Source organism: Lepidochelys kempii, chromosome 3, assembly GCF_965140265.1.
Source record: "Lepidochelys kempii isolate rLepKem1 chromosome 3, rLepKem1.hap2, whole genome shotgun sequence".
NCBI lineage: Eukaryota > Metazoa > Chordata > Testudines > Cheloniidae > Lepidochelys > Lepidochelys kempii.
In genome coordinates this window covers 500,978-525,456 of record NC_133258.1, presented here as the reverse complement: position 1 = coordinate 525,456, position 24,479 = coordinate 500,978, and the positions used below count along the sequence as shown (strand labels likewise).

At 45.9% G+C, this 24,479-nt stretch overlaps 2 protein-coding genes across 8 annotated transcripts in view; one reads left to right on the top strand and one right to left on the bottom strand.

Annotated features, from left to right (window-relative positions):
* Window positions 1-23,642, bottom strand: part of IFT172 (intraflagellar transport 172) — a 151,634-nt gene extending 127,992 nt beyond the window's left edge. For 3 of the 7 annotated variants that reach the window (XR_012157848.1, XM_073335400.1, XM_073335399.1), the window contains exons 1-4: window positions 23,461-23,642; window positions 22,748-22,891; window positions 17,753-17,865; window positions 6,952-6,991 (exon numbers count right to left, since the gene is read on the bottom strand). Coding sequence is in view for 6 of the 7 variants with exons in the window: in XM_073335400.1 (XP_073191501.1) it covers window positions 6,952-6,991; window positions 17,753-17,865; window positions 22,748-22,891; window positions 23,461-23,499 (336 nt within the window). In the remaining variant the exon portion in view is untranslated. The remainder of the gene's footprint in view (window positions 1-6,951; window positions 6,992-17,752; window positions 17,866-22,747; window positions 22,892-23,460) is intronic. The other 4 variants (XM_073335396.1, XM_073335398.1, XM_073335397.1 and 1 more) reach the window with 2 other exon arrangements.
* Window positions 23,643-23,841: 199 nt separating this feature from the next.
* LOC140908392 (low density lipoprotein receptor adapter protein 1-like) overlaps window positions 23,842-24,479 on the top strand; it is a 31,036-nt gene continuing 30,398 nt past the window's right edge. The window contains exon 1 of the mRNA XM_073335391.1: window positions 23,842-24,042. Coding sequence (XP_073191492.1) covers window positions 23,958-24,042 — 85 coding nt within the window. The 5' untranslated portion in view covers window positions 23,842-23,957. The remainder of the gene's footprint in view (window positions 24,043-24,479) is intronic.

Genomic DNA, 24,479 nt, shown 5'->3' with positions numbered 1-24,479 from the left:
CTGTGGATGAAGGGAAAGCAGTGGATGTATTGTTTCTTGACTTTGGCAAAGCTTTTGACATGGTCTCCCACAGTATTCTTGTCAGCAAATTAAAGAAGTACGGGCTGGATGAATGCACTATAAGGTGGGTAGAAAGTTGGCTAGATTGTCGGGCTCAACAGGTAGTGGCTCCATGTCTAGTTGGCAGCTGGTGTCAAGTAGAGTGCCACAGGGGTCGGTCCTGGGGCCGGTTTTGTTCAATATCTTCATAAATGATCTGGAGGATGGTGTGGATTGCACTCTCAGCAAATTTGCGGATGATACTAAACTGAGAGGAGTGGTAGATACGCTGGAGGGGAGGGATAGGATACAGAAAGACCTAGACAAATTGGAGGATTGGGCCAAAAGAAATCTGATGAGGTTCAATAAGGATAAGTGCAGGGTCCTGCACTTAGGACAGAAGAACCCAATGCACAGCTACAGACTAAGGACCGAATGGCTAGGCAGCAGTTCTGCGGAAAAGGACCTAGGGATGACAGTGGACGAGAAGCTGGATATGAGTCAGCAGTGTGCCCTTGTTGCCAAGAAGGCCAATGGCATTTTGGGATGTATAAGTAAGGGCATAGCGAGCAGATCGAGGGACGTGATCGTCCCCCTCTATTCGACATTGGTGAGGCCTCATCTGGAGTACTGTGTCCAGTTTTGGGCCCCACACTACAAGAAGAATGTGGATAAATTGGAAAGAGTCCAGCGAAGGGCAACAAAAATGATTAGGGGTCTGGAACACATGACTTATGAGGAGAGGCTGAGGTTTAGTCTGCAGAAGAGAAGAATGAGGGGGGAGTTGATAGCTGCTTTCAACTACCTGAGAGGTGGTTCCAGAGAGGATGGTTCTAGAGTATTCTCAGTGGTAGAAGAGGACAGGACAAGGAGTAATGGTCTCAAGTTGCAGTGGGGGAGGTTTAGGTTGGACATTAGGAAAAACTTTTTCACTAGGAGGGTGGTGAAACACTGGAATGCGTTGCCTAGGGAGGTGGTGGAATCTCCTTCCTTAGATGTTTTTAAGGTCAGGCTTGACAAAGCCCTGGCTGGGATGATTTAATTGGGGATTGGTCTTGCTTTTGAGCAGGGGGTTGGACTAGATGACCTCCTGAGGTCCCTTCCAACCCTAATATTCTATGATTCTATGATTCTAAATACATTTTAGTTTAGTTAATAAGAATTGGCTGTAAATGTACATTTGGGTAAGATCTGGAATATTCATTAATTTGGGAGGTAATGTATCCAATCCTTTGGGATTGGTAGAACTTTCTTATTTGACTTGGCTGTCTGGGAGTGAGCCCAAAGGCTGGGCTGCTTTAAGGGCACTGTGTTTTGGCTTCTGGGTAACCAGTACATAAGAATGGCCCTACTCATATCTACTGGTTCAGACCAAAGGTCCTTCTAGCCCAGTATCCTGTCTTCCGACAGTGGCCAGTGCCAGGTGCCCCAGAGGGAATGAACAGAACAGGTAATCATCAAGTGATTCATCCCCTGTCGCTCATTCCCAGCTTCTAGCAAACAGAGGCTAGGGCCACTATTCCTGCCCATCCTGACTAATAGCCACTGATGGACCTATCTTCCATGAATCTAGCTAACTCCCTTTTGAACCCCATTATAGTACTGGCCTTCATAACTCCCTCTGGAAGGCATTCCAGAGGTTGACAGCGTGTTGTTTTAAACCTGCTACCTATTTATTTGGTGGCCCCTTGTTCTTGTATTATAAGGAGGAGTAAATAACACTTCCTTATTTACTTTCTCTATACCACTCATGATTTTATAGACCTCTATCATATCCCCCCTTAGTCACCGCTTTTCCAAGCTGAAAAGTCCCAGTCTTATTAATCTCTCCTCATACAGAAGCCGTTCTAGATCCCTAATAGTTTTTGTTGCTCTTTTCTGAACCTTTACCAATATATCTTTTTTGAGATGGGGCGACCACATCTGCACGCAATATTCAAGGTGTGGGCGTACCATAGATTTATATAGTGGCAACATGATATTTTCTGTCTTATCTATCCCTTTCTTGATGATTCCCAACATTCTGTTCGCTTTTTTGACTGCCGCTGCACATTGAGTGGATGATTTCAGAGAACTATCCACAATGACTCCAAGATCACTTTCTTGAGTGGTAACAGCTAATTTAGACCCCATCACTGTATATGTATAGTTAGGATTATGTTTTCCAGTGTGCATTACTTTGCATTTATCAACATGAAATTTCATCTGCCATTTTGCTGCCCAGTCACCCGGTTTTGTGAGATCCTTTTGTAGCTCTTCACAGTCTGCCTGAGACTTAACTATCTTGAGTAGTTTTCTATCATCTTCAAATTTTGCCAACTCACTGTTTACCCCTTTTTCCAGATAGTTTATGAATATGTTAAATAGGACTGGGCCCAGTACAGATCCCTGGGGGCACCACTATTTACCTCTCTCCATTCTGAAAACTGACCATTTATTCCTACCCTTTGTTTCCTATCTTTTAACCAGTTACCAATCCATGAGAGGACCTTCCCTCTTATCCCATGACTGATTATTTTGCTTAAGAGCCTTTGGTGAGGGACCTTGTCAAAGGCTTTCTGAAAATCTAAATACACTATATCCACTGGATCTCCTTTGTCCGCATGCTTATTGACCCCCTCAAAGAATTCTAGTAGATTGGTGAGGCATGACTTCCCTTTACAAAAAACATGTTGATTACTTCCCAACAAATTATGTTAATCTATGCGTCTGACAATTCTGTTCTTTACGATAGTTTCAACCAATTTGCCCGGTACTGAAGTGAGGCTTACTGGCCTGTAGTTGCCAGGGTCACCTCTGGAGCCCTTTTTAAAAATTGGAGTCACATTATCTATCCTCCAGTCATTTGGTACAGAAGCTGATTTAAATGACAGGTTACAGATGGCAGTTGGTAGCCCTGCAATTTCACATTTGAGTTCCTTCAGAACTCTTGGGTGAATACCATCAGGTCCTGAAGACTTATTACTGTTTAGTTTATCCATTTGTTCCAAAACCTCCTCTAATGACACCTCAATTTGGGACAGTTCCTCAGATCTGTCACTCAAAAAGAATGGCTCAGGTTTGGGAATCTCCCTCACATCCTCAACAGTGAAGACCGGTGCAAAGAATTCCTGTAGTTTCTCCGCAATGGCCTTATCGTCTTTGAGTGCTGCTTTAGCCTCTCGATCGTCCAGTGGCCCCACGGGTGGCTTACCAGGCTTCCTGCTTCTGGTGTATTTAAAAACATGTTGCTATTACTTTTGGAGTCGTTGGCCAGCTGGTCTTCACATTCTTTTTTGGTCTTTCTAATTATATTTTTACACTTTATTTGCCAGAGTTTATGCTCCTTTCTGTTTTCCTCATTACGATTTATCTTCCACTTTTTAAAGGATGCCTTTTTGCCTGTCACTGCTTCTTTTACTTTGTTGTTTAACCACAGTGGCTCTTTTTTGGTTCTCTTACTATGTTTTTTAAATTGGGGTGTACATTTAAGTTGAGTCTCTCTTATGGTGTCTTTAGAAAGTTTCCAAGAAGCTTGCAGGGATTTTACTTTTGGCACTGTACCTTTTAATTTCTGTGTCACTAACCTCCTCATTTTTGTGTAGTTCCCCTTTCTGAAATTAAATGCTACAGTGTTGGGCCACTGTGGAGTTTTCACCACCACAGGGATGTTAAATTTAATTATATTATGGTCACGATTACCAAGCAGTCCTGCTATATTCACCTCTTGGACCTGATCCTTGTGCTCCACTTAGAGGCAATTCTTGATTTAGTTCTCTTCTTGTGGGTTCCAGGACTAGCTGCTCCAAGAAGCGGTCATTTAAGGTGTCAAGAAACTTTATCTCAGCATCCCTTCCTGAGGTGACATGGACCCAGTCAATATGGGGATAGCTGAAATTCAAGCTGAAATATGGGGATAGCTGCCAATCAATCATTATTATTATTATTGAGTTTTTTATTTTTATGGCCTCTCTAATCTTCCTGAGCATTTCAGAGTCACCAACACCATCCTGGTCAGGTGGTCTGTAATATAGCCCTACTGCTATATTCTTATTTTTCAAGCATGGAGTTACTATCCATAGAGATTCTGTAGTACAATTTAGTTCATTTAAGATTTTTACTTCATTTGATTCTACGCTTTCTTTCACATTATAGTGCCACTCCCCCACCAGCACGACCTGTTCTGTCCTTCCATTACATTTTGTACCCTGGTATTACAGTGTCCCATTGATTATCCTCATTCCACCAGGTTTCTGTGATGCCTATTATATCAATATCCACATTGAATACTAGGCACTCTACTTCACCCATCTTATTATTTAAACTTCTAGCATTGGTATATAAGCATTTTAAAAACTTGTCATTTTTTGGCTCTCCCCTATTGCATGACGTAATTGAATGGGACTTTTTTTCATCAGATCCTCCCTGTATTTTATCATTTTCCATCCTCTACTCTTTATTAGGACATAGGGAATCTCCATTTATAGATCCTCCTCTAGGGGTTCTGGAGTCCCAAGCTGCCAAAGAAAACGGGCTCAAAGGTAGTTTCAGCACATCAGGTGACAGTCCCAAGGTGGTCTCTGTGACTGAACCCGTCACAGTCCCACAGGGATCGGTTGTTGGCCCTATACTAGTTAACATTTTTATCAGTGACCTGGAAGAAAACAAAATCATTAGTGATAAAGTTTGCAGATGACACAAAGACTGGGGGAGTGGTAAAATAATGAAGAGGACAGGTCAGTGACACAAAGCAATCTAGATTGCTTGGTAAGATGGGCACAAGCAAATGATGTGCATTTTAATACAGCTAAACATACCACTTTACAGTTAGGAACAAAGAACACCATACTCAGGCTGTCTACGCTAGAAGTTCAACAGCTGCAGAGCTGCGGCTAGGGCTACATGAATGGAAGGTGTTTTCTGTTGATGTAGATGTATTTTATGATGTTTACACCAGACTGTGTACTTTTGGATAATCTCAGCACTCACGCAGATGTACAGCCACTCTTCCCTTAACCTGTGGCTATTATTATATAATAATTATAAAAAATAATTATATAATTTAAACATTAGCTTTAATAAAAATTTTAAATCTGTTCTTATCAGTTTAAAATCTACCTCCCTGAGCAGTGGTACCTAGGTCAATGGAAGAATCTACAACAAAAGTGAGGTTGGCTTAACCGTAATACTTTGATCCAATTCTGTTTCTGTTTGGGTTTGGTGTGGAGGTGGTGTTTCATGGCCTGTGATATACAGGATGTCCAACTACATGATCGCATGTTCCCTTCTGGTCCTAAAACTCTAGGAGCTCCCAGTACAATGCTGTGGCCAAAAGGGCTAATGCAATCTTTGGCTATATAAGCTGGGGAATCTCAAGTAGGAGTAGGGAGGTTCTATTATCTCTGTATTTGGCACTGGTGTGATCGCTGCTGGAATACTGTGTCCAGTTCTGGTGTCCACAGTTCAAGAACGATGTGGAAAAATTGGAGAGGGCTCAGAGAAGGGCCATGAGAATGATTAAAGGACTGGAAAATATGCCTTACAGTGATAGGCTCCAGGAGCTCAATCTATTTATCTTAACAAAGAGAAGATTAAGGAGTGACTTGATCACAGTTGCAAGTACCTACATGGGGAACACAAATTTGACTAGTGGGCCATGCACTTCATTGCTTCTTTAGACCAAGCTCATTTCAGATGCCCTCCCATCCCATTCTATTTCAAGGACTTGCTGCAAGCCCTCATCCCCTCCTTCATACTAGGGCCTCTGTGTGCCCCCTTCCCTTTAATACCAGGGTCCCCCATTTGTCCCCCCCAGCCAGGGATGCTGTGTGTAACCTTATTCCCCCTTCTCTCCTTACCAGGGACCTCCCTTTAACCCACGGACTCTGCGTGCAACTCCATTCCCTTTACCAGGGTCCCCATTCTCCCACACCAAGCCATAGGTTCTGTGTGCTCCCCTTCTCCCACATTATTTCTCCTCGTTCTGCCTGGGAAATAAGTCCTTCAGGGTGCCAACATATTCAACTGTATTGAGAGAAATGAAATAGAAGTATTGTCATGCTGGAAGATGCTAATGGATGCCATTCAATCAGTTCTTTGATCTATAGACAAATTGCAGAGGGGCTTGAAGATGTGGCTCTGCTAAACAGATAGCAGGGGCTCCATGTGTCCCCCATTTTTTCCTTCTGGTTTTCCAATTTTCCCCAAAAGCAACAGGGTTCTGTTCACTGATGCCTAAAACATTCCGTGGAATTTTGGAACTGATCAGAGATGCCAGTCAGAAGTTGTCGTGTTACATCCAAAACAGAGAAATGGCATCGGGTTGGGGATAGGGACTCATAAGCTTGGCCAATAATAGAAGGCTCTGCCGTCTAGCAGGCAAAGGTATAACAAGGTCCAATAGCTGGAAACTGAGGCTAGACAAATTTAGACTTGAAATAATGGGCAATTTTTTACAGGGAGAGTAATTAACCATAGGAACAACTTATCAAGTGCTGTGGTGGATCCTCCAACACTGGCAATTTTAAAATTGAGATTGGATATTTTTTTCAACAACATGCTCCAGTTCAAACAGGAATGAAATCAGAGGAGTCCTTCGGCATGTGTTATCCTGGAGGTCAGACTAGAGGATCACAATGGTCTCTTCAGGCCATATGAATCAATAGCTTAGTCTCAAAGGAAGAGAGCAGAGCCCCCAGAGCTGGGAGCTTAAACACACAGGACTAGATTTTCAAAAGTAATTAGGCACTTATAGATGCAGATAGGTGCTTAAGATGGGTTTGAAAGTCCCTCTGGGCACCCATCTGCATCCTTAGACAGCTAAATACCTTTGACAATCTGGCTCATCACGCCTGAGAGCCAGAGGAAAGACCTATAGTAGGCCTTGCCCTTACGCTGCAGTGTAAGGGAGCTGAAAGGGAGGCTGGGACTTACCGTCTGAATGAACTTGTTGCAGATCACCTTCTTATCACCCCTGCAGAAAAAGAAATACACACATATAATTACAGTTAGGGCTGGTAACACTTCCTATTAGTAAGGTTGCCTGACACTTCCATTATAATACCCTGTTTTCAGTTGCTTATACTTTTGCCATATGTTAATTTTATACTGTTTTAGTTTTTTTAATCAAAATGTCATGCAGTACCAAGTGAAACGCTTTACGGAAGACAAAGTATATTACATCAACACTTATCTTTATCAACCAAACTTGTAATCTCATAAAAAATGACAAAGTTGACAGGATCTATTTTCCATAAGCCCATGTTGATTGGGTTAATTATATCACCCTCATTTAATTCTTTACATCCTGGGGGACTTCAATTGAATGATATATGTCGGAGATCTGATGCTACCAGTACGAAAACATTCACTGAAATTTCTAAATATGGTAGATGACAATTTCCTAACTCAGAAAGTGCTGCATCCAACATGGGGGAACTCTATATTAGACCTTGCCTTGACACATACAGAGGAACTGATCACAGAATTAAAATTAATGGTATCTGAAAGTTAAAAGCTAATGGTAGCTTAGGTGCAAGTGATTATGGTTTGATCACATTTATAAAATGCAAATAGAATAAAGTCCAGAGAAGTAACGTACATACGCCTGGTGCCTTAAAAAGGCCATTTTCACAAGGCTGAAAACAATGATGAGCCAGATCAGCTTGCAGAATTTAATATGAAAAATCTGAATGATAATTGGGAATTGTTTAAGAACACTTTACTACATGCCCAAAATACCACAATCAAGGGAGAAGGCTGTATTGGTTAAAAAACCAACCTGCTTTAGAGGAGAAGCAAAGGCAGCTATAAAAATTAAAAAATAATATATAACAAATGGAAGAATGCGGAAGTTGACAATTATGAATTTAAATAAGAAACTAGTAACTGTAGAAAATTGATGAAGCAAAGGGACACAAGAAAAAATATACAGCCAGCAAAGTTAAAGAGAATAAGGAGTTTCTGAAGTATATTTAGGAAGAAAAAGAATCCTGACAATGGTATTGGTCCATTACTCAATGGAAATGGTAGAATTATCAATAATGCAGAAAAGGGAGAAGTTCTATTATGTATTTGAGGGGAAAACAGATGATATAGTCATATCATATAATGATGGTGAAATACTTTCCATTCCACTAGCATCTCAGGAGGATGTTAAACAGCGGCCACTAAAGCTAGACACTTTTAAATCAGCAGGTCCAGATAACTTGAATTCAAAAGTTTTAGAAGAGCTGGCCGAGGAGCTCACTGGACCATTCATGTTGATTTTCAATAAGTCTTCGAACACCAGGGAGGTTCCAGAAGACTGGAAGAAAGCTAATGTGCCAATATTTAAAAAGGGTAAACAGGATGACCCAGATAATTATAGGCCTGTCAGTCTGTCATCAATTTGGGCAAGGTAATGGAGTAGATATCAGGAATAAGGCCCTGCAGCTTTGCCTCCCGAGTCTCCTGACAGCCTAATGAACAGAGCTGGGCTGCATAAGCCAGACTGTCTGACTAAATAACCTGCTTGACTGGCTGAGGAAGCCAGCAAGCTTGCTCTTAAGCCCAGCAGTAGCAGCAGCTTGCTTGCTGCTCAAAGCATTTGCTAAGGCTGTGATCATTCCTACCTCACTCCCAGCCCTACTCCTGCCTTGCCTCACTCCAGGTAACCCAGCTCTGACCCTCGGCTCAAATTCCTGACTTCAACTCTGACCCCTGGCTCTGGCATCTCATACTGGCTCTGACCTTGGATTCCTATTCCTGGCAGCAACTCGTGCTCTAACCACTAGACCCGACTGCTCACCTCCGAGTCCCTGAAAGTGGCTGATAAGGGAAGCAGTTAACAAAGAATTAAAGAAGGGTAACATAATTAATGTCAATCAATATAGGTTCTTGGAAAATATGAAAAAGGTAATAGTGTTGACGAAAGGGCATTTGATTTGGTACCACAAGACATTCTGATTAAAAAACTAGAAAGCAGGGTGGATTTGATTTAAATCATGATTTAAATCACTAGTCAGGAAGACTCTATTTAATCATGGATTTCTACATAAAAGTGCATTCTTGTTAGTTGTTACCAACCTGAAGATCCTGTATGTTCAGACACGTTCCTTTCATCATCTTCAACGCAGCTTCCTCCTGAGAAGGAGCACTTCTCATGAAGTTGTTTCATTCGGGCTATCAGGCCTTGCATTTCTTTGTTGCACCATTTGCATTTTGTACGCATGCCTGTTTTACCCACAGGTAGAGGAACTTCATTAAAATAGTCCCAAACTGGGTCTCTTTTACGGCCTGCTGTCATTAGAGGTTTTCCCTTCTAGTGAGAGGATGGCATGGTAGATTTCAAATCAATGAAGGCTACACTCAGAAAGACCTCAAGACTTCTGGAATATGCTGCTCAAACAGTTTCACTTTTGTTTCTCCTGCCTGTCCCTCCCTTCTCGCATATATCTCCAGACTTCTTCTCCTTATACCCCTTCCTGCTTCTTCACGTGGGCACCAATGATACTGCCAAGAATGACCTTGAGCGGATCACTGCGGACTACGTGGCTCTGGGAAGAAGGATAAAGGAGTTTGAGGTGCAAGTGGTGTTCTCGTCCATCCTCCCTGTGGAAGGAAAAGGTCTGGGTAGAGACCGTCGAATCGTGGAAGTCAACGAATGGCTATGCAGGTGGTGTCAGAGAGAAGGCTTTGGATTCTTTGACCATGGGATGGTGTTCCAAGAAGGAGTGCTAGGCAGAGACGGGCTCCACCTAACGAAGAGAGGGACGAGCATCCTCGCAAGCAGGCTGGCTAACCTAGTGAGGAGGGCTTTAAACTAGGTTCACCGGGGGAAGGAGACCAAAGCCCTGAGGTAAGTGGGATACCGGGGGGAGGCACGAGCAGGAGCGCGTGAGAGGAGAGGGCTCCTGCCTCATACTGAGAAAGAGGGGTGATCAGCAGGTTACCTCAAGTGCCTATATACAAATGTATGAAGCCTGGGAAACAAGCAGGGAGAACTGGAAGTCCTGGCACAGTCAAGGAATTATGATGTGATTGGAATAACAGAGACTTGGTGGGATAACTCACATGACTGGAGTACTGTCATAGATGGATATAAGCTGTTCAGGAAGGGCAGAAAAGGTGGGGGAGTTGCACTGTATGTAAGGGAGCAGTATGACTGCTCAGAGCTCAAGTATGAAACTGCAGAAAAACCTGAGAGTCTCTGGATTAAGTTTAGAAGTGTGAGCAACAAGGGTGATGTCATGGTGGGAGTCTACTATAGACCACCAGACTAGGGGGATGAGGTGGACGAGGCTTTTTTCCGGCAACTCGCAGAAGTTACTAGATCGCAGGCCCTGGTTCTCATGGGTGACTTTAATTTTCCTGATATCTGCTAGGAGAGCAATACAGCGGTGCACAGACAATCCAGGAAGTTTTTGGAAAGTGTAGGGGATGATTTCCCGGTGCAAGTGCTGGAGGAACCAACTAGGGGCAGAGCTCTTCTTGACCTGCTGCTCACAAACTGGGAAGAATTAGTAGGGGAAGCTAAAGTGGATGGGAACCTGGGAGGCAGTGACCATGAAATGGTCGAGTTCAGGATCCTAACACAAGGAAGAAAGGAGAGTAGCAGAATATAGACCCTGGACTTCAGAAAAGCAGACTTTGACTCCCTCAGGGAACTGATGGGCAAGATCCCCTGGGAGAATAACATGAGGGGGAAAGGAGTCCAGGAGAGCTGGCTGTATTTTAAAGAATCCTTATTGAGGTTACAGGGACAAACCATCCCGACATGTAGAAAGAATAGTAAATATGGCAGGCGACCAGCTTGGCTTAACAGTGAAATCCTTGCTGCTCTTAAATACAAAAAAGAAGCTTACAAGAAGTGGAAGATTGGACAAATGACCAGGGATGAGTATAAAAATGTTGCTCGGGCTTGCAGGAGTGAAATCACGAAGGCCAAATCACACCTAGAGTTGCAGCTAGCAAGAGATGTTAAGAGTAACAAGAAGGGTTTCTTCAGGTATGTTAGCAACAAGAAGAAAGTCAAGGAAAGTGTGGGCCCCTTACTGAATGAGGGAGGCAACCTAGTGACAGAGGATGTGGAAAAAGCTAATGTACTCAATGCTTTTTTTGCCTCTGTCTTCACGAACAAGGTCAGCTCCCAGACTGCTGCACTGGGCAGCACAGCATGGGGAGGAGGTGACCAGTCCTCTGTGGAGACAGAAGTGGTTCGGGACTATTTAGAAAAGCTGGACGAGCACAAGTCCATGGGGCGGGATGCGCTGCATCCGAGAGTGCTAAAGGAACTGGCGGATGTGATTGCAGAGCCATTGGCTATTATCTTTGAAAACTCATGGCGATCGGGGGAGGTCCCAGATGACTGGAAAAAGGCGAATGTAGTGCCCATCTTTAAAAAAGGGAAGAAGGAGGATCCTGGGAACTACAGGCCAGTCAGCCTGACCTCAGTCCCTGGAAAAATCATGGAGCAGGTCCTCAAGGAATCAATTCTGAAGCACTTAGAGGAGAGGAAAGTGATCAGGAACAGTCAGCATGGATTCACCAAGGGCAAGTCATGCCTGACTAATCTAATTGCCTTCTATGACGAGATAACTGGCTCTGTGGATGAAGGGAAAGCAGTGGACATGTTGTTCCTGGACTTTAGCAAAGCTTTTGACACGGTCTCCCACAGTATTCTTGCCAGCAAGTTAAAAAAGTATGGGCTGGATGAATGGACTATAAGGTGGATAGAAAGCTGGCTAGATTGTCGGGCTCAACGGGTAGTGATCAATGGCTCCATGTCTAGTTGGCAGCCGGTATCAAGTGGAGTGCCCCAAGGGTCGGTCCTGGGGCCGGTTTTGTTCAATATCTTCATAAATGATGTGGAGGATGGTGTGGATTGCACCCTCAGCAAGTTTGCAGATGACACTAAACTGGGAGGACAGGTAGATATGCTGGAGGGTAGGGATAGGAAACAGAGGGACCTAAACAAATTGGAGGATTGGGCCAAAAGAAATCTGACGAGGTTCAACAAGGAAAAGTGCAGAGTCCTGCAGTTAGGATGGAAATATCCAATGCACCGCTACAGACTAGGGCCCGAATGGCTCGGCAGCAGTTCTGCAGAAAAGGACCTAGGAGTTACAGTGGACGAGAAGTTGGATATGAGTCAACAGTGTGCCCTTGTTGCCAAGAAGGCCAATGGCATTTTGGGATGTATAAGTAGGGGCATTGCCAGCAGATCGAGGGACGTGATCGTTCCCCTCTATTCAACACTGGTGAGGCCTCATCTGGAGTACTGTGTCATTTTATGAGGAGAGGCTGAGGGAGCTGGGATTGTTTAGCCTGCAGAAGAGAAGAATGAGGGGGGATTTGATAGCTGCTTTCAACTACCTGAAAGGGGGTTCCAAAGAGGATGGCTCTAGACTGTTCTCAATGGTAGCAGATGACAGAACAAGGAGTAATGGTCTCAAGTTGCAGTGGGGGAGATTTAGGTTGGATATTAGGAAAAACTTTTTCACTATGAGGGTGGTGAAACACTGGAATGTGTTACTTAGGGAGGTGGTGGAATCTCCTTCCCTAGAAGTTTTTAAGGTCAGGCTTGACAAAGCCCTGACTGGGATGATTTAGTCGGGGATCGGTCCTGCTTTGAGCAGGGGGTTGGACTAGATGACCTCCTGAAGTCCCTTTCAACCCTGATATTCTATGATTCCTTGTCCGATCTATTCCGCCCCCAACAATCTTCTTATTCACTGAACTTTTTGAAACTTTGCACTTTTAGAGAGATGTAAGGGATTGACTCTGTGTACACAAATTTGCAGAGGGACAATAGGGTTGACGTCTGTTATTTCTGACCTCTGTATATTATTTATTTATTTTAAAACGTTTTTGCTGTTAACAAGCATTTTTATCTCTCAGGACAGAAATCCACAGTTTGAGAACTGCAAAACTAAGCATCTCTGATGTTATCTTCTAGTCTGAGCACTGAGTCCCATTGGGTAGATAGAAAAATTAAACCCAAATAATCTATACAGAAGCCGCTGGAAGCCCATAAGATTGGGTTCCTAACTCATGACTATTGAATCCAGCATGGATTCACCAAGGGAAGGTCATGCCTGACTAATCTAATCGCCTTTTATGATGAGATTACTGGTTCTGTGGATGAAGGGAAAGCAGTGGATGTATTGTTTCTTGACTTTAGCAAAGCTTTTGACACGGTCTCCCACAGTATTCTTGTCAGCAAGTTAAGGAAGTATGGGCTGGATGAATGCACTACAAGGTGGGCAGAAAGCTGGCTAGATTGTCGGGCTCAACGGGTAGTGATCAATGGCTCCATATCTAGTTGGCAGCCAGTATCAAGTGGAGTGCCCCAAGGGTCGGTCCTGGGGCCAGTTTTGTTCAATATCTTCATAAATGATCTGGAGGATGGTGTGGATTGCTCTCTCAGCAAATTTGCGGATGATACTAAACTGGGAGGAGTGGTAGATACGCTGGAGGGGAGGGATAGGATACAGAAAGACCTAGACAAATTGGAGGATTGGGCCAAAAGAAATCTGATGAGGTTCAATAAGGATAAGTGCAGGGTCCTGCACTTGGGACGGAAGAACCCAATGCACAGCTACAGACTAGGGACCGAATGGCTAGGCAGCAGTTCTGCGGAAAAGGACCTAGGGGTGACAGTGGACGAGAAGCTGGATATGAGTCAGCAGTGTGCCCTTGTTGCCAAGAAGGCCAATGGCATTTTGGGATGTATAAGTAGGGGTATAGCGAGCAGATCGAGGGACGTGATCGTTCCCCTCTATTCGACATTGGTGAGGCCTCATCTGGAGTACTGTGTCCAGTTTTGGGCCCCACACTTCAAGAAGGATGTGGATAAATTGGAGAGAGAGTCCAGCGAAGGGCAACAAAAATGATTAGGGGACTGGAACACATGAGTTATGAGGAGAGGCTGAGGGAGCTGGGATTGTTTAGCCTGCAGAAGAGAAGAATGAGGGGGGATTTGATAGCTGCTTTCAACTACCTGAAAGGGGGTTCCAAAGAGGATGGCTCTAGACTGTTCTCAATGGTAGCAGATGACAGAACGAGGAGTAATGGTCTCAAGTTGCAGTGGGGGAGGTTTAGATTGGATATTAGGAAAAACTTTTTCACTAAGAGGGTGGTGAAACACTGGAATGCGTTACCTAGGGAGGTGGTAGAATCTCCTTCCTTAGAGGTTTTTAAGGTCAGGCTTGACAAAGCCCTGGCTGGGATGATTTAACTGGGAATTGGTCCTGCTTTGAGCAGGGGGTTGGACTAGATGACCTTCTGGGGTCCCATTTCAACCCTGATATTCTATGATTCTATGACTCATTTACAAAACTTTTCTTAAATATTACATGAATATATTGTCTCATACTATAGAATTAGAAGTTATAATCCCCATTCCATGATGAGATACATTATAGCTCAAAAATATCCTAATTAAAACTATCTTTAGATGGTTTTTTTCCTCAAAAAGCATTTTATAAAAAAAATATATGATTTAAATAAAAAAAATCTTATTTTTTTTATTTTTTTTTTTAAAGAAATCATTGATTTTTATACACCCTGCTGGAAAGAGATCAAATTAACATGGCACACATTTAATAGATTAAGAACTGGCTAACTGATAGGTCTCAACTGTAAATCATAGAATCACAGAACTGGAAGGGACCTTGAGAGGTCATCTAGTCCAGTCCCCTGCACTCAAGGCAGGACTAAGTATTCTCTAGACCAGTGGTCCCCAACCTTGCTGTTGCAATAGCATATTCATGTTCCCAGAAGAGTGTGGCGGGCGCCGGACAACCAGCTGCCAAAATGCCGCTGAGTAGGGGCATCATCAAGAAGCGTCGCCGCCCAAATGTCACTGAGAAGCAGTGGCATTTGGGCAGCAACGCTTCTTGGCATTGCTGCTTCTGGGCAACATTTTGGCGGCTAGTTGTCTGGTGGCCACGCTCCTCAGCGGCGGGTTGTCCGGCGGAAGTGCTCCCTTCTCAGTAGGCATCCGCACATAAATGCATGGCGCCCGCGGGCACCGCGTTGGGGACCACTGATCTAGACCATCCCTGACAGGTGTTTGTCCATCCTGCTCTTAAAAATCCCCAATGACGGAGATTCCACCACTTCCTTAGGTAATTTATTCCAGCTCTTTACCACTCTGACAGTTAGGAAGTTTTTCCTAATCTCCATCCTAAACCGCCCTTGCTACAATTTAAGCCTATTGCTTCTTGTCCTATCCTCAGAGCAATTTTTCTTCCTCCTCCTTGTAACAACCTTTTATGTACTTGAAAACTGTTATGTCCCGTCGCAGTCTTCTCTTCTCCATACTAAACAACCCATTTTTTTCAATCTTCCCTCATAGGTCATGGTTTCTAGACCTTTAATCATTTTTGTTGCCCTTCTCTGGACTTTCTCCTATTTGTCCACATCCTTCCTGAAATGTGGCGCCCAGAACTGGACAGAATACTCCAGTTGAGGCCTAATGAGCACAGAGTAGAGCGGAAGAATTACTTCTCGTGTCTTGCTTACAACACTCCTACTAATACATCCCAGAATGATGTTCGCTTTTTTTGCAACAGCTTTCCACTGTTGACTCATATTTAGCTTGTGACCCACTGTGACCCCCAGATCTCTCATCAAATGGGAGTGTTTCTCTTGAGGGCCTACAAGGGTCAGTTCTTGGCCCTACACCACATAACATTTTTATTGACGACCTAGAAGTAAACTTAAAATCATCATTGATAAAGTCTACAGATGACAGAAAAATTGAGGGAGTGGTAAACAATGAAGAGGACAGGTCACTGATACAGAATGATCTGAATCACTTGAGAAGCTGGGTGCAAGCAAACAATATGCATTTCAATACAATGAAATGTATACATCCAGGAACAAAGGATCCAGGCCATACTTATAGGATGGGAGACTCCATCCTGGGAAGCAATGACTCTGAAAGAAATTTGGGGGGGTTAAGGTGGATAATCAGCTGAACATGAGCTCCCAGTGTGCCCAAAAGGGCTAATGCAACCCTTGGATGCAGAAACATGGGAATATCAAGCAGGAATAAAGAAGTTATTTTACCTTTGTATTTGGCACTGATGTGACTGCTTCTGGAATAGTGAGTCCAGTTTTGGTGCCCACAGTTCAAGAACACTGATAAAATGGAGAGGGTTCAGAGAAGAGCCACAAAAATGGTTATAAGATGGGAAAACATGCCACAAAGTGACAGACTCACGGAGCTCAATCTATTTATTTTAACAGAGAGAAGGTTAAGAGATGCCTTGATTATAGTCAGTTTTACTACCTTAACAGGGAACAAGTTAAGGGATAATAGGTTCTTCAATTTAACAGAGAAAGATCTAACAAGATCCAATGGTTGGAAGCTGAAGCTAGACAAATTCAGGTAGGAAATAATGCCTAAAGTTTTAAATGAGAGTAATTAACCACTGGAACAATTTACCATGTGTCATGGTGGATTATCCATCACAGGCAATTTTTCCATCAAGACTGGATGTTTTTCTAGAACTTCTGCTCTAGGAATTATTCTGGGGAAGTTCCATGGTCCATGTTATATAGGAAGGTCAGACTAGATGATCACAATGCTACCTTCTGGCCTTGGAATCTATGAAATTATTTTATAAATTGCTAATTTATACTTATTTCCATAAATTTCAGTCTTGCAACATAGGCCTTTGTTTGGGCCCCTCCCCTGCTATATGTTCTCAGGGCAGTGAGTCTGGGTACTGAGCAGGCACAGAATTCTCTCATTTTGTGTAGGAGCTTTCATGCAGCAGCAGGAACATCTCCCTGCAGAGGGATAAAGTGGAGCCCAAACAGCTCCCTAGAACCACACACAGGGGGCGCAGACCATCATGGGGGGGACGGGACGGGGACCAGGCCTTTAAAACAGTTGCTTCCCATAACAATTGTAGTTCTTGTAGGTAAGGGCCTCTACAGATCCATACTGCAGGGGATGTATATGTCCTGGATGCATCAGCACTGACCTTCTAAACAGCCATGTCCACTGGGGCTGTGCATTCTGCCCATTTCCTCACTCCCCACTCACATCAGCATACACAGGAGAATATGGTGACCTACATTTGATTTGCAGGAGGCCACAGCTTGAGAGTGGAGGAATTTGACTTCTGCCACATTAGTACGGCCTGCAGTGGGGCAGGAAAGGCACAAGCAAGCCATGAGCCAAAACAATATGCCTGTTGGGGCTCAATATCCCTAACACTAACTATAGGAACGACAGACATTGAGAAAAGCCAAACTTCTATAAAAGGGAGCTGAATTCCTATTGCCCCAACTGTCCCCAGAAGGAATTGAGAAGCAGTCATGTCTGTACTCCTTATAAGGACCCGGCAAAAGTCAGAGGGCACAAAGAAGTAGGCAGGGTGTGCATAGGCCCTATAGCCTGCTCCTCCAGACCTCTGGCTGGCACACACCTGCAGAAGGGATCTGACAGGTAGTACCTGAAGAACCTTTATGCTGTTCAACAAAACCACTCAATGTAACCAGAGTAATGGGGGACCGCAGTTCAGGGTTGGGTAAGGTATGATTTGAAGGGGAGGTGAGGGCTAGTGTCGAATGAGATCTGGCTGAATACCGGGGCAAAAACCCTAGGCGTGAAGAACACATTGTGCATTTCCAAAGCAGCCTGTGGTACTGGAAGAAAGGAGGCACCGCACACGCAGGTGCATGGCACCACAGGGATGGCACCATACACAGAGGGATGATATACCAAGGCCCTCACCATTCCTCTCCGATCTTGTAGACATAAATGATGTTGTCTGTTTGTCCAATGGCGATTTTGGTGGAGTCAGGAGAGAACGCCATGCCTTTCACCATGTAGCTCTTCCTGCCATACTGGGGAGAGAAGGGAAGAAGCAGGGATTGAGGGTGAGGTTAATAAAACATGTCCCAAAAGAACTTCAAGACAGACCCAGAGTAAGGGCCACAGGTCAACCTATTCAGTAGCGCAAAGACCCATACAATGTACAAGCTGATCCCATTCCCATCCCACCTCCCTGGTGTGAGCTTCCTGCAGTTATGGACTACACTAATCTAGTGTTGCCAGGCACCTGGCTGTGGGTTATTGCTGCTATATACAATATCTAGCAGGGAGGTTAATGAGAGTAACTAACCACTGGAACTTACCAAGGGCCATGGGGGATTCTCCATCACCGACAATTTTCCAATCAAGATTGGATGTTTTTCTAAAAGCTACATCCTAGGAATTAGTTCTATAGCCTGTGTCATATAGTAGGTCAGACTATATGATCACAATGGTCCCTTCTGGCCTTGGGATCTATGGAATGAGGGTGGGTCAGTGTGAGTGAGATACCCCAGCAAAGCAGAGCCAGCTGAAGGATTAGGTAACCTGCTAGCTCAGTCTGATTTCTCCCTCTGTATAAGTTGTTAACTGGATGCATGCTAGGCAATTAGAGATATGGCTCCCTATTGCTGTGTTCATGCACACAGAAGCACAAGCTTACTCCCACGACTGCACATGGCCAAACCCCACTGCCAGACCACAAACAAAAGCATGCACTCTCACAGTGGCAGCCCTTAAACACACACACAGGTATACACACTCACAGGTAGGTGGATGGCACATACACTGGATATAAGAACAGTCATACCAGAATGTATCCTTGGGTCCAAGCCCTAAACACTATTGTAATCATCTTTGTCCAAAGTATGCCTTGTGAAGGATCATTTGAAAACTCATAATTTGCTGGTCATTACTGTCCTGGCAAAATATGCGTGGCAACATTTTATGTGAAGTTATAAGATTTTCCAGTATGATGTTATTAACATGTTCCAAATCACAGCTCTCCCCAAGCAGAAGTTGGCAAATAGGTCTGTCCTAAACAAAGGAATGTGTGCTCTGTTTAATTTGCAGTAAACAGAGTCATCAAGCAGGAAGGGGAAACACAGGAAGCTCAAATAGATGAGAAAAAGCCGCAGGGAATGTACTTCCGCATAGACTTTTTCATAGAATCATAGAATATCAGCGTTGGAAGGGACCCCAGAAGGTCATCTAGTCCAACCCCCTGCTCAAAGCAGGACCAATTCCCAGTTAAATCATCCCAGCCAGGGCTTTGTCAAGCCTGACCTTAAAAACCTCTAAGGAAGGAGATTCTACCACCTCCCTAGGTAACGCATTCCAGTGTTTCACCACCCTCCTAGTGAAAAAGTTTTTCCTAATATCCAATCTAAACCTCCCCCACTGCAACTTGAGACCATTACTCCTCGTTCTGTCATCTGCTACCATTGAGAACAGTCTAGAGCCATCCTCTTTGGAACCCCCTTTCAGGTAGTTGAAAGCAGCTATCAAATCCCCCCTCATTCTTCTCTTCTGCAGGTTAAACAATCCCAGCTCCCTCAGCCTCTCCTCATAACTCATGTGTTCCAGTCCCCTAATCATTTTTGTTGCCCCTCGCTGGACTCTCTCCAATTTATCCACATCCTTCTTGAAGTGTGGGGCCCAAAACTGGACACAGTACTCCAGATGAGGCCTCACCAATGTCAAATAGAGGGGAACGATCACGTCCCTCGATCTGCTCGCTATGCCCCTACTTATACATCCCAAAATGCCATTGGCCTTCTTGGCAACAAGGGCACACTGCTGACTCATATCCAGCTTCTCGTCCACTGTCACCCCTAGGTCCTTTTCCGCAGAACTGCTGCCTAGCCATTCGGTCTCTAGTCTGTAGCTGTGCATTGGGTTCTTCCGTCCTAAATGCAGGACCCTGCACTTATCCTTATTGAACCTCATCAGATTCCTTTTGGCCCAATCTTCCAATTGGTCTAGGTCCTTCTGTATCCTATCCCTCCCCTCCAGCGTATCTACCACTCCTCCCAGTTTAGTATCATCCGCAAATTTGCTGAGAGTGCAATCCACACCATCCTCCAGATCATTTATGAAGATATTGAATAAAACCGGCCCCAGGACCGACCCTTGGGGCACTCCACTTGATACCGGCTGCCAACTAGACATGGAGCCATTGATCACTACCCGTTGAGCCCGACAATCTAGCCAGCTTTCTACCCACCTTATAGTGCATTCATCCAGCCCATACTTCCTTAACTTGCTGACAAGAATACTATGGGAGACCGTGTCAAAAGCTTTGCTAAAGTCAAGAAACAATACATCCACTGCTTTCCCTTCATCCACAGAACCAGTAATCTCATCATAAAAGGCGATTAGATTAGTCAGGCATGACCTTCCCTTGGTGAATCCATGCTGGCTGTTCCTGATCACTTTCCTCTCATGCAAGTGCTTCAGGATTGATTCTTTGAGGACCTGCTCCATGATTTTTCCAGGGACTGAGGTGAGGCTGACTGGCCTGTAGTTCCCAGGATCTTCCTTCTTCCCTTTTTTAAAGATTGGCACTACATTAGCCTTTTTCCAGTCATCCGGGACTTCCCCGGTTCGCCACGAGTTTTCAAAGATAATGGCCAGTGGCTCTGCAATCACAGCCGCCAATTTCTTCAGCACTCTCGGATGCAACTCGTCCGGCCCCATGGACTTGTGCACGTCCAGCTTTTCTAAATAGTCCCTAACCGCCTCTATCTCCACAGAGGGCTGGCCATCTCTTCCCCATTTTGTGATGCCCAGCGCAGCAGTCTGGGAGCTGACCTTGTTAGTGAAAACAGAGGCAAAAAAAGCATTGAGTACATTAGCTTTTTCCACATCCTCTGTCACTAGGTTGCCTCCCTCATTCAGTAAGGGGCCCACACATTCCTTGGCTTTCTTCTTGTTGCCAACATACCTGAAGAAACCCTTCTTGTTACTCTTGACATCTCTGGCTAGCTGCAGCTCCAGGTGCGATTTGGCCCTCCTGATAACATTCCTACATGCCCGAGCAATATTTTTATACTCTTCCCTGGTCATATGTCCAACCTTCCACTTCCTGTAAGCTTCTTTTTTATGTTTAAGATCCGCTAGGATTTCACCATTAAGCCAAGCTAGTCGCCTGCCATATTTACTATTCTTTCGACTCATCGGGATGGTTTGTCCCTGTAACCTCAACAGGGGTTCCTTGAAATACAGCCAGCTCTCCTGGACTCCTTGGTATCCAGCTGGAAATGTTTTACAAATGGAAGGACTGAGACTATAAAAAGGAAGGGAGAACACCCCAGTATACCCTTCTCTCTTCCCTTTCCCATCGCATTCTCTACACCTGAAGCAACAAAGGAAGCCTTCACTGGATTCTGCGGGAAGGAGTTCTGACCTACAGGGTTTGGTCAGTAAGACTGCTGAAAACACATGGTGAGAAACTTTGCTTGAATCTGATATAGTTTGTTAATTTGGCACCAGTAGGGTTTTAACTTTATTTTAGGGCTGTCAAACGATTAAAAAAATTAATCATGATTAATCGTGAGATTAAAAAAAGAAATCACGATTAATTGCAGTTTTAATTGCACTGTTAAACAATAATAGAATACTATTTATTTAAATAGATCATAAATAGGGCATAAGAGCAGGTTAGACAAACACTTGTCAGGGATGGTTTAGAAAATATTTAGTTGTGCCGTGAGTGCAGGGGACTGGACTAGATGACCTCTTGAAGTCCCTTCCAGTCCTACGATTCTATGATTCTGTGAAGATGGTCAGAGACGCAACCCCATCCTCGGGGTGTCCCTAAACTTTTGACTGCCAGAAGCTTGGACTGGATGACAGGGGATGGATTGCTTGATAATTTCCCTATTCTGTTCATTCCCTCTGAATCATCTAGCACTGGTCACTGTCAGAAGAGAAGTTACTGGGCTAGATGGACCATTGGTCTGACCCAGTATGGCCATTCTTATGTTCTTATGAAATTGATGTTTTATATTCTGATCCAACCCCTGTATCATTTTGGGTACAGGCTACAGACCTCTGTTTCACCAGCCACCAAGAGGACCAGTCAGCTATGCTGAAATGCAAGCTACCTGTAGATATCTCCAGGCTGTTTGTTTGCTGACACGGTTGTGAAGCATTTAAAAGGACTGAAAAGCTGCCATTTCTCAAGCTCTGAAAAGTCCAAGTGATACACAGTACACACTATGATCATATTATAAAGACTGAAAAATCATCTCTGAGAGTTCAAAAGGGAATGTGTTTTGATGTGTGTGCTAAAATATAAAAAAAATTGTTGATGCAAACATTCAAATATAAGGTAACAAAAACAAAAGGGGAAACATCTGTATAAGGAAAATCAGTAGATTTATTAATAGCTTTTTGAAAAGTTATTCCTAGTATTCCAAAAACTATTTACAGTACTTTATACTATATAAAATGTGTTGTGTGTGCATTGCTTGTTTTATGAAGAAAGCGTACAGTAGTCTCTCTAAGGTTTAACTCTGTGTCATACTTTCTGAAAAGTTTTGACAAGACAGAACTTTGGCCTCTGCTTCAACGAAGAGTTCAGCTGACGTCGAGGAAGTAGGGATGGTATAATTATACAGAATATTGCTTGAGCATTCCCTCCCCTGTCCCCTTTACAACAGCAGAGGAACAGTCTGGGCCTGTAGTTGTACTCTGATGGGAGCAACATTTAAGGCTGTGCTTTGGGGCTATGCAGAATGTGGTGTAGCATTTCAAGCTGTTATGAGCCTTCTGAAAAGTATGGAGCAACTTACAAGTTGCTCTGCTACTGCCAAAAACTGCCCTGCATAGCAGCATGTAAAGTATCAGTGTGTCACAGATCAAGAGTGTCGGGTGCCCAGTTACACAGAAGCAAACAAACAATCTCTTTACCTTTGCATCAGCAGGCTTGGTGGAAAATTTGTCCCTTCTCTCTCCATGTTCATCATACAGAAGCACAACCCTGTCTACAGTGCAGACAGCAAACTTGGCATTGTTGTAGGACCAAGCCATGCAGGTGACCTTTGCAGCACCATCCTGGAAGAAAACATCGCCATTGCCAGTCTGGACTGGAGCAAGGTCCATTAGAACATAAGAGCGGCCAGACGGGGTCAGAACAAAGGCCCGTCCAGCCCAGTGTCCTGTCTGCCGACAGGGGCCAGGGCCAGGTGCCCCAGAGGGAGTGAACAGACCGTCCAGTGACCCATTCCCAGCATCTGGCAAACAGAGGCGCGGGTCCCCATCCCCGCCCAGCATGGCTAGTCGCCACTGACTCCAAGACCTCTCCTCTGGAGGGGTAACAGCTAATTCAGAGCCCACCACTCGGTATGTTCCCTGGGGATTACGTTTTCCGATGCGCACGACCACACGTTGGAGGGCCCGCAACGCAGCCCGAGCCCTGGTGTGGGCGTCGGCATTTGCCCCCATGTTTCTGGGCGGACCCCTCTCTGACGGCTGCCGGGCTCTGGGCCTCCCTCACGTCCTGCGGCAGGGAGTTCCGCAGCCCCTTGGGCCGAGCGTGAAGGATTCCCAGGCTCCAGGCCGCCCTCCGCCCGCCCGCCACGGACCCGCCTCGCCCCTCACGCGCCCGCGAGTCGGGGGCTGACCTGGGGGGTGAGCAGCGTCCGTACGTGCCGTAGCTGCATCCCGGGGCCACTCGGGCTCCGCGTCTCCCGCCTCCGCGCGTTGCCCCGGTAACCGCCTGCCGAACACCACAGCAACCGGCGGCACGCGCACGCGCACACCCAGCACCCCAGCAGCCTGCGTCACCGGGAGCGCCCCGCGCCGCGCATGCGCCCAGCCAGGCCGCGCCTCTGGGCGACGGAAGGGTTCGGTGGAGAGACTCCGCCCTCGCCTGCAACGGCCCTCACCCACAAACTCCGCCCATTCCGCAGACCCCGCCTCCATCAACCTTTAGCCGCGCCCTTCCCCACGAGCCACGCCCACCCCGGCGGCCTGACCCCGCGCAGCAAGCCCCGCCCCCAAAGCCGGGCGCGCGCTCGAGCGACGCAGCGGGCCCCGGGGGCCCGGGCGGGAGCGCGCGCTGGCCTCGCCTCGCCTCGCCTCCCCTCCCCCGCCCGGGGCGGCCCGGCAGAGCGCGGCGATGGAGGCGCTGCGGGCGGCGGGCCGGGCCGTGCTGCGGAGCCCCCGGCTCGCCCGCCACGGCCTGGGGCTCTGCTGGCACCGCAGTAAGCGCGGGGCGCTGGCGGGAGCGGCCCGGGGGGCTGCGGGGGCACTGGGGGGGAGGGGTGCCGAGGGGGCAAGTGGGGGTGCTGGGGGTGATGTGGGGGTGAATGGGGGGCACGGAGGTGAGGGCAGGGGGGTGTTGAGGGGAGTGGGGGGTGTTGACGGCGGGGGCAGGATGGAGGGCCACGGGGGTATTTCAGGGTGGGGATGCTGAGGGGGGCCGTGGGGGTATTGACGGCGGGGGCGGGGTGGAGGGCCACGGGGGTATTTCAGGGTGGGGATGCTGAGGGGGGCCGTGGGGGTATTGACGGCGGGGGCAGGATGGAGGGCCACGGGGGTATTTCAGGGTGGGGGTGCTGAGGGGGGGGGCCGCGGGGGTATTTCAGGGTGGGGGTGCTGAGGGGGGGGGCCGCGGGGGTATTTCAGGGTGGGGATGCTG